Raw genomic sequence first — 10,923 nt, forward strand, 5'->3', positions numbered from 1 at the left:
TGTTATCTATTAAGTGATCGATAACCCATTGATCAATCAGGTATCGATCAACTTACTAAAACACATATTCCTTAATTTGTTATCATCAAAACCTTAAATATAACATTTTTCCCTTTTTTGATGATGACAAAACATAGGTGAAGAGTTAATCAAATATCAATAGATAACAATGTAAACTAAACCATTGAAACAGCAAAAACTCACGATAGACCAAGGTAAGGCAAAAAGGCTTAACTGATCATATTTAAATATTAGAATTCATAAAAGAAATATCATAATTTAGATTACATAACAGAGAAGAAAAACATAAAATTACATAACAGAGAAAAACATAAACACAGTAAAACAAGAACTAACCTAAACAGATTCCTTCTCTCCCTTTTTGTCAGCATTAGAAGATCGGGAAGGAATCGAGACAGTAGGCATAGTAAGGGGAATAGGAAGAGGGAAAAGCTGAGAAAGTAGAGAGATGGGTGGAAAATACAGAGAAGGAATAGGTTGAGGAACTGTAATAAGAGCTAAGGTAGGAGGAGGAGTGGGAGAGGTAGAAGGTGCAGATGGTGAAGTAGAAACAATAGAAGTGGGTATAGGTAAGGTAGGTGGTGCAAACTCATGGTGAGAAGGAGATGGTGGATGGGAGAGCAGGTCTTCAAAACCGAAGGAAGTGGTGGGCGCAGGGCTACCATCCTTTTTAGATCTCTGTTTTTCTTTCAACATATCAAACCTCTGAGAGACTTCCTTTTCCAAAACTACCATGGCTTGGCGATGAAGATCTAAAATTTTGGTAATGCCATCAAATTTCTTGTCTAAGATTTCCCCATAGTCTTTGGCTGTGGTATAAACTCTTCTCTCAAATTCTTGGAGTTCTGCTTGGAACATCTCCTTGATCTATGTTTCCAGAAATGATAGTCCAGAGGTATGAGAGGGAGCTGCAGTGGATTCTGCCTCATCCTGGGGTCTAGAGGTGCTAGCAGCTGGTTGCTTCCCTTTATCTTTCTGAGTTTTCTTCTGTGAGGGTCTGAAAGGCACAAGGATTCTCATCTTGTTGAGTTGGTTGATGCCAAAGGCAAGAACCTTTACCTTAAGTTCTCCTAGCTCAAAAGGTGCGATGTTATTCATTTGAAGGATATAAGTGGCCAATTGAGGATAAGGAATTGGTGTACATTTGGATTTGTTAAGGACAAAATCCTTCATTTCATTAAATATTAGATCCCCTATGTTGATCTTTTCTCCACTGATTATCCTGGCCAGTAGTAAGTAATCATCTTGGGTCAGATGTGAAAAACTCCCAGACTTACTGATCATACTCCTCGAATAGATATAGTGGATTATTTTATAATAATCACACATTTGTTTTGGTGGAAAATTTAGTTTCTCAGGGTAGTCATCACTCTGTATCAGGATTTTATAGGCTTTAATGTCATTCATATCACCTCCTCTCACAGATTCTTAGGTTCCTAGCAGTTCATTCAGCTTGGCACTAGAGAGATGGAAGGTTCTGCCTCTTAGTTTAACTCTTAGATAATCTTGATCATCATAGTCTTCCACGAATTCCATATTACAATAGAATCTTTTAATCACTTCTAGGTAGTATTCTCCTCTAATGATCAACCAATTTGAATAATACTCCAATAGGTCACTCAAATCCAAATTAATTTTCTCATTTTTCTTCAGGCCTTGAATATCAAACGCAACCACAAGACAGAACTTACGATTTGTATAGTCTGCCTTAAACTTAGCCAAGTTCACATCATTATCTAGATTCCCAATCAGTAACTCAGAAAAATCAGATGGAGTACCTTTGGTAGGAATTTGGCATGACACACCTTTGCTTGCTTTCTGTTCCCTCTGTCTTGGTTGCTGAGGGACAGGAACTCATAATGCAACCTCTACAGCTTTTTGAACTGAAGTTTCATCATCAGTTTCTCTTTCAGATTCCTTGGTAACCATTGGTAGCTTAGATTTCAACTTTGATCGTGGAGATTTTCTTGAGGAGTGGATTGCTCTTCGGTCTGACTTTCATGAATATTTAATACTCCTCTTTTCTTCGATAGTGCTTCCCTTACTTTCGGTCTGTATCTTTTCTTTGTAGTTGAGGGAGTAGTATCTCTCGACTGTGTTTGTTTCTCAGTGCTTTCCTCTTAGTCAACATTCAATTGCTTAACTCTTGCCATTTCTCATTGTCCAGAAGAAATCTTGAAGAATGTTCGGTGAGAAGAGTGTTTGAAGGGTACAGTGGAGAATGAAGATACTTTAAGAGTGATTTCGAGTGGAAAGGGAATAGCAATTTAATAGAATAGTGATTTTTAGACCGTTACGTTGGAACAGGGGAACGGTTTTATTGAATTAGGGCTTCGATAACTAACAAGGGTTTTCAAAAAATAAATTTTATAAACACAAAAATTATCAATCAAGTTATCGATCAATGAGTTATCGATCACGTGTGCGATAAATATGGAGAACACACAAGAATACTAAAGACAATCATTGATCAAGTTATCGAGCAATGAATTATTGATCATGTTATCAATAAATATTAATAAAGGAAATGTGTACCTGGTCTAATTTATCGATCATTTGATTGATTAACAGTTTATTGATTATGTTATCAATAATTTTTACCAAATTGAGTGATTTGTCTCAAATCCTCGTTGCTCCTGATCGATGTGTTGATCGATAATTGACTTACTGATCAGCTTATCGATAATTCTTCTTCCAACTTTGTTCTTTTGCTTCACATACTTCATTTATCGATCAGTTGATCGATAAATTAACCCTTCCTGGTAGCATGATTATCGATGTCTTCAATCGATCATTCTATACTATGTTTACCTCTATTTTTCTTTGACAAAACAGAGCTTGCTGTAAAACAAATTTCTATACACTCCAATGCTTAAGTTAGTTTTTCAATCATCAAAACATTAGATCTAAAGATTCAAATTCGAGAGATAATATGAGATTTATTACAGCTCATTAGGATTTACCATTCCCAATTCTCTTCTGAAGTAGTTGAACTTCTATTGATCAAGAGGCTTCGTGAAAATGTCTGTTATTTGATACTCACCGGGGATGAATTCTAGTTTTACATCTTTCTTTTGTACATGATCTTGAATGAAATGATGTCGAACGTCAATGTGCTTAGTTTGGGCATGATGGACTGGATTCTTGGACAGACTTATTGTACTCGTGTTGTGTAACACCTTACATTTGTGACCTTATATTATGCCAAGTTAAGATATTCAGAAGCGCAATCTCAGGTCACCGGATTGAAAAATCTGAGTTTAAAAATTTCTTTTCCCGCATTACTATTCATTGTAACCTTAAACTTGGCATATCTTTGGAAAATCATAACTAATTCTAGAAAAATCGAAACAAGGTTGTTCCAAATCTCACTCGAAGCTCTTAACATCATCTATCAAGGAAAAATGACCTCAGGTTCCACTTTAATCAGAAATGCATCCGATTTTAATTTCAAAAAGTACTGTTCATTTGGTCATTTTTTTATTTTCCAGGATTTTTGCCTAACTTCGGAAAGGCATAACTTCTTGTACAGAGCTCTGATTGTGACGCTTTACCACTCATTTTAAAGGGAAAAATAAGATCTATTTGCATGCCAAATTTCAGGGAAAAATTCAACCATTTGACCAGGGTCTTCATTGGTCAAAGTTTGGTCAAATCTAGACCATTTTTATCCCCCTTTCTCACTAATTCTAGCACCATTTCGTTTTTCACTATAAGCATACCATAATCACATATAAAGGTACTCTACCATTAATATACATCCAAAAAGGGTATCATGTTATGTGTTCATGTTGGAAATTGTGCCCTAGGGGCCAATCATTATGTTTTGAACATTGTTAATTTATGAATTTATTAATTACATTATCATATTATTTGCATGTTTACTGTGATGACTATCCTTGGATAACTCATGGTTTATCCTAAATGTCCCTGGTCGGTCATCTATGTGGGAGCAAAGATGAAATAAGACCAGTATGACTTTAAAGATATATAGAGATATAAATTAAAGTCATAGGCACATGTAAGAGTACAAGGTGTTGGACCGACCCGCTATGAGAGAGCTGCATGGGTTAAGTCATAAGCTTCTCTCATATACAAACCATGTCACTGTGCCCTTTGACCTGAGATCATCATGGATTCCTACATGAGAAACGCTTAGGTTTGACCTAGTCAAAAGTCACTTTTGACCGAGTGATCATAAAGACTATGTTCAGGCTTAGTGGTTTTTTCATGCAGAGGAATGTGAATGGTCAAGATGGAATTTGTCCCTCACATTCATAGAGAGACATTACTGGGCCCCTCGATGAGTGAGTCTGAGAAATGTATGGCCATACTATTATGGAAAGGTAGTTCCGTTTCTATACTCAGACTACTCAGGGATCGAGAAAGTAACGGTCATGAATAGGAGGATGACGTTCTCCATGCCTCATCCATGACCAAAATGTCGTGTGACAAAAGGGACGCGATATGGTTGTATGAAAGGTTACATCGTTCAACGATCCTCATATGATTTGGGTAGTCGTGATGTCTTGCTAGAGATTGCTTACGACTTGTGAGTCATTATAGTTAATGGCCCACTGCCAACTTCATATAGGCCTACAGGGTTGCACACAAAATAGCCCAACACGAGTTATGATGTCCAGATTCATTGAATCTAAGATATGTCCAGATTCAATGAATAATATAGGGTGGACGTGTATATATATATAAATTCGTATATATATATTATATAAATATAAGAGATATTAATTGTTAGATTTAATTTATAAGGATAAATTAAATATATATAAATTAATTCCCTCATCTCTTTATTAAATAAATAGGTGAATTAAATCTGTGAGACGGATTTAATTTAAACCATATTTATTTAATTGTTCTCTTATCTGATTAGGCAATATTTGATATTGTATTAATTTCGGAAGTAATTTAGAGTTAATTTCGAAATTAAATATTATTCATTAAACCTATAGAATCCTATATATTTGATATGAGGAGCTAGGGTTTTAAGGGTGAGAGGACCAACAGATAAGAGACGGTCTAAGAGAGACAAGAGTGGACGGATTCTCTGAAAACCCTAGACGGACAAAAGGGCGCTAGCAAGCCGTCTGTAACTGGAGAGCTATTCGTGTGGATACCGGTAGAGGAAGCCGACTGGAGTTGTCGACTTCGAACGATAAAGGAGGCGAGCAGAGGCATCCTGAACGGCGGAATCACCGAGCCACTCGGAAACCGAACACCGAAGGTAATACTTCTTACTACCTGACTTAAACGCGATCGGTAGATCCGGGCAAGGGATTGAAAGTTTTAAAATTTTGTGTTGCTTTCCGCTGCGCGTCGTCTTTCAATTCCCTTCAGTTCATGATCAAAATATGCTTACATGGCTTGGAAAAGAAAGGTTTAAAACCATATAATACAATACATAACTCATAACTTCCTCAAGCCATGATTACTTCTTTCCCCTTCTCCTTGGAAGTAGTGGCACCTAGGATATCATGTTATAGGAGGAATGAGATTTCATAGAAATCCCAGTAGCATTGAACATACAACCATCAGGTCAACATGCATAAGATGTCATGCTACATGCAGTAAAATAACATTGCTAGTCTTTATGCCATGCCATAACCATTCTGTATCCATGTCATTATATCATGGAGCATATAATCATTCTAATCAAAACTCAATCATGCAAGAGCCAAGGCATACATTGCAAGGAGTTCACATCATCTGGGCATAAACATTCTCATGGCACATAAACACACATGGCAGAAACACCAAATGCAGGTCAACAAAATAATTGCAAGTTCATGCTACCTCAGTTCCACGCTTAATGTTTCCTCCCTGTTTTCCTTGCTTGAGGTCCTCTTAGGTTTCCAGAAAATTGCCTATCAACCATATAGTAAGGGTATGGTAAATTCCATATTCAGTATACAATTCTTTCTCAATATAATACTACCCTTGTGCCTTTCAATTTATAACTTCTGTATACCTTTCCTAATCCTTTGACTTTGGTTTAACCAAGCCTTAATCCTCAGTTAAGGTCTTGGAATTCTTCCTTAATCCATAATTAATCATGCTTTCTTGGTTAATCACTAACTCTTAATCCTTAATCCAATATTTAATTAAGGTCCTCAAGTCACATAGTCATTAGTACAACATAATCCTCTAAGATTAAGTCACTACTCCCTTATGGATTAACCATTAATCATTCTCTAATTAACATGATTAACCCTTAATCATTCCTTAATCAACATGATTAATCATAATTAATCATCCTTCAATTAGCATAACTAATCACTAATTACTAATTAATCAAGGTAGCTAACCTTAATTACTTACTAATCTTTAATCAAATAACATGATTAATCTTAGCTATCACTAAACCATAATTAATCAAGGTAATTAATCCTAATCTTCCTCAAATAAATAATTAACTAAAAATAATTAACACTTAGGGAGGTAAACATACCTTAATTAGCTCTTAATCGGCGATTAGAGGTGTCTAACTTTGCTTTCTCCCTTTCTCTCTCTTCTTTCTTCCTTTCTCTCTCCTAGAACTCAAGAACACAACATTCCCTCACCAAAAACTTACCTTGGCCGAAATGTTCATGAGAGGGGGGTATTTATAGGCTTTGATTTTTCAAAATTCCAAGAATGCCTTTCGGGAAAAAGATGCGATCTCGGCCGTCTATTTTTTTTTCACTTTACACTTGGACAAATCCTAGAGCACACACCACAAGAAATTGACACATGGATGGACACCTATTCACCATGTGATTTTCATGTGGAAATAAAATATTATTTTAATGTTTTGTCTCTTATTTCCCTTTATGCCCTTGAACAATTTGGAAAATTCCAACTTTGTTCTCCCCCTTATTTTTGACTGAAATATTACTCTAAATATTGGGAGAAAAATAACTCATCCAATATTCAATGCAATCCACTGATTATTTGTGTATTTTCGGTCCGATTTTCCAACAATCCTGTCCAATTTACTGTCACAAAATTTTGATTTCAACACCTCCTTAAATTCCCCTCATTCCAAGGGTATTCCATGATTTTTCTCAAGTTTTACCTGCCTCTATAATTTTCTAAATTTTATTCCATCAAAAATCAATATTCTACCGATAATAATTCGGTAATAAATATTCTTTAAGCTAACCTCTGTACATCCAAAGGTGGGAAGTAATTTTATAAATTAGGATAATATGTCACATAATTTATCCCTATTTTTCCTTGAATATTTGAGGCCTCTATATATTTTAAATAATGGAAATTGGCTAATTTTCCTTAATTAACCAAAAATTCCAATAATTACAAATAATTCCCTTATAAATTATTTTTAATCCTATATTCACCTTCTAAGCCTCAATCATTATTCTGTATCCTCCTTTCTATTTTTCATGATTTTCTGGGAATTTTCAGGAATTTCAGACACTATTTTCAGTACTGCCCTTTCTTGACCGATCTTTTCAAAAATGACCGTTATGTCCCTATCCTAATTTTTCCTCATAGCCTGGATCCTCTACTAGTCTACTATACTATTTGACCTTAGTCAGTCTCAAATCATTCATCAATTAGGATAAAATTATCAGGGTGTGACATGTTGTCACACAGAATTGGAATATCTCTCAAGTTGATTCCCAAATCTTGTAGTTGTTGTCTTAACCATAGAATCTGAGCACAACAGCTGGTAGTGGCAACATATTCTGATTCTGTGGAGGATATTGCCAAAGTATTCTGCTTTTTACTTGACCACGAGACAAGGCATCCTTTGAGGAATTGACATTGTCCACTAGTACTCTTTCTGTCCGTTTTATAACCTCCATGATCCGCATCTAAGTATCCCATTATATATTCTACACCTTTCTTCGGGTACCAAATTCTCAAATTTTGTGTACCGACAAGATATTTGGAGATTCACTTGACGGCTTCTTCATGTGATTCTTTGGGGGCTGATTGATATCTTGCACATATTCCCACACTAAATTGAATATTTGCCCTGCTTGCCGTGAGATAGAGTAATGACCCAATCATTCCTCTATACTTGGTCAGATTCACGTCCTTGCCCTTCTCGTTTGTGTCCAGTGAAATGGTTGAGCTCATAGGAGTTTTTACACTTTTGGCATTTTCTAATCCATATTTCTTTAGTAATTCCTTGAGATACTTCGTCTGGGATATGAATATGTCATTTTTCTTTTGCTTGATGTAATCCCAGAAAGAAATTCAATTCTCCCATCATTGACATTTCGAACTCACCTTGCATTAGCTTAGCAAACTCTTAACAGAGATCCTCATTAGTAACTCCGAAAATAATATCATTCACGTAAATTTGAACAGTCAAAAGTTCCCTTATACTTCTTTTAATGAAAAGAGTAGCATCAAGTTTGCCTCTTTCAAAACCTTTTTATATCAGGAAATTGCTAAGGTGTTCACACCAAGCTTCTAAGAGCTTGTTTTAAACTATATAAAGTCTTTTTCAGTTTGTAAACGTGATTAGGGAAGTTTGATTCTTCAAAACCAAGAGGCTGTTCGATAAAAACTTCTTTTAAAATATAACCATTCAAAAATACACTTTTAACATCCATTTGGTATAATTTGAAATCTTTTATGCAAGCAAAGGCTAAGAGTACTCATGTGGCTTCCAATCTAGCTACTGGAGTATATGTTTCCTCATAATCAATACCTTCTTCTTGATTATAGCCTTTAGTTACTAATCTGGCTTTGTTCTTGACAATTTGCATAGATTCATCGAGCTTATTTTTTAAATACCCATTTGGTGTCTATGACCAGATGATCATTACGTCTGGATACCAATTCCCAAACTTGACTCCTCTCAAATTGGTTAAGCTCTTCCCACATTGCAACTATCCATAATTCATCGGATAAAGCCTCCTCAACATTGGTAGGTTCAATATGTGAGATGAATGCAGAGAAGCGCACTCATTAAACACTTGTCTCCAGGTTTTGACCCTTTCATTGACTTCACCAATGATTTGTTCCAAAGGATGGTTTTTGTTATGCCTCCAAGCCTTAGGCTGTTCTAAGTTTTCTTATGAAAGAGGTTCATTTGAATCATCTTTGTTTTCTAAAAATTCTTCTAAAGGTACTTTATTTGAAAATTTGTTTAAATTCAATTTTTGAAAATTTTGAATGATCTCAGCATCATCATCTAGAGGTTTTAAAATCAGCTCAGTTTCGGTAAACATGACATGTATTGATTCTTCAATTGTGAAAGCATGTTTATTGAAAACTCTATAAGCTTTAATGTGATTAGAGTAACCGAGAAATAAACCTTCATCAACTTTAGGATCGAATTTATTGAGATTCTCTTTGTTGTTGTTGTGAATGTAGCACTTACTCTCGAAGATCTTCAAATGAGCCAGGTTAGGCTTTCTTCCTTTATATAGCTCATATGGTGTTTTCCCGAGCAGTGTTCTGATGTAAGCTCTATTGGAGAGGTAGCAAGCCGTGTTTATTGTTTCGGCCCAAAATACTTGTGAAATCCCTTTCTCATTCAGCATTGCTCTTGCCATTTGTGTGAGTACTCCATTTTGTTGAGGAGTTCTTGGTGCTGAGAAGTTGTGATCAATCCCATGCTCGTCACAGTAGTCCCCAAATTCATTGTTTTCAAATTCTCCTCTGTGATCAGACCTGATTGACACAATCAAAATACCTTTCTCATTTTGGACCTTTTTGGCAAAAACAATAAATGCATTAAAAGTTTCATCTTTAGAGGAAAGAAACATAGTCCAGGTGAATCTCGAATAGTCATCAACTATCACAAGAGTATACAGATTTCCACCAAAACTTTTAACTCTTGATGGACCAACCAAATCCATATGAAGCATTTGGAGTGGCCTTTTGGTTGAGATTGTCTTCTTTGATTTAAACGAGGACTTTGTTTGTTTACCCTTATGACAAGCATCGTAAATAATATCATGTTCGTATTGAATTTTTTGTAAACCAATAAGCAAGTCCCTTTTTGTTAATTTTGAAAGCTGATTCATGTTAACATGTGCAACACGTTAATGCCAAACCCAACTTTCCTCTTTTTTGCTAATAAAACAATTTTCAGAAAGTTTTGAATCAATTTGAAGAGTATAACAATTACCCTTATGGCAAGTCATCTTTACTTATGACTAAGCATTCTTCTAAATCGAAGATCACCCAGTTCTTTTTGTCGGTACTCTGACTGACACTGAGCAGATTGTGACACAGGCCTTCTACGTAGTACACATCTTCAACCTTCATCCCTTTGTCACTTCCTATCTCTCTGATTCCAGCAATTCTTCCAGATTGATTACCATCGAAGCTTACTTTGCCTCCTTCTCTTGGTTTGAGTGATGTGAATTTCTTGATATCACCCGTCATATGTCTTGAGCATCCACTGTCGATGTACCATTTGTTCGATCTGGATGCTTTGAGACATACCTGTAACAACATAATCATGTTTTAGGTACCCATACCTTCTTGGGTCCTTTTTGGTTAGTATGAATTGTCCTAGGCACATAAGTACATTTGAGCACCCATTTTAATGTCCTGTAAATTCCTTTCTTCTTGTGTAGAGGTTGTATAACCTTTACGGTTGCAATAAGAACATAATGCAAAAGGATTAGAGGAATGAATAGTATTTCTAAAGAAGGTAAGATATGACCGACCGCCACTTTTCTTCTTTCCTTTCGTCTTATCTTGAATAGGATCATATCCTATTCTGGTTTTATCCATTGAATATCATTGAGCTCCCAGAATCACTTTGAGCATTTCACTGCCCTTAGTGAACTTTTCCAAGGTTCTTGTGAAATCCTCGGCCTTGCTTCTATTCTGTTCACATTCCGTACATACTGGGGGTGGAACTATGTTATCTTTTTGCTTCGCTTGCTATTCCTCTAGAAGCTTTATTTT

At 35.7% G+C, this 10,923-nt stretch overlaps 1 protein-coding gene across 1 annotated transcript; it reads right to left on the reverse strand.

Annotated features, from left to right (window-relative positions):
- Positions 1–357: 357 nt before the first annotated feature.
- LOC114757824 (mucin-7-like) lies at positions 358–879 on the reverse strand. The gene has a single exon (XM_028946926.1). The coding sequence runs from the start codon at positions 877–879 to the stop codon at positions 358–360; it is 522 nt and encodes a 173-aa protein (XP_028802759.1).
- Between the last annotated feature and the right edge of the window lie 10,044 nt (positions 880–10,923).

The sequence above is a fragment of the Neltuma alba genome, unplaced genomic scaffold, assembly GCF_004799145.2.
Source record: "Neltuma alba isolate B1F8T4 unplaced genomic scaffold, ASM479914v2 tig00010652_pilon, whole genome shotgun sequence".
NCBI lineage: Eukaryota > Viridiplantae > Streptophyta > Magnoliopsida > Fabales > Fabaceae > Neltuma > Neltuma alba.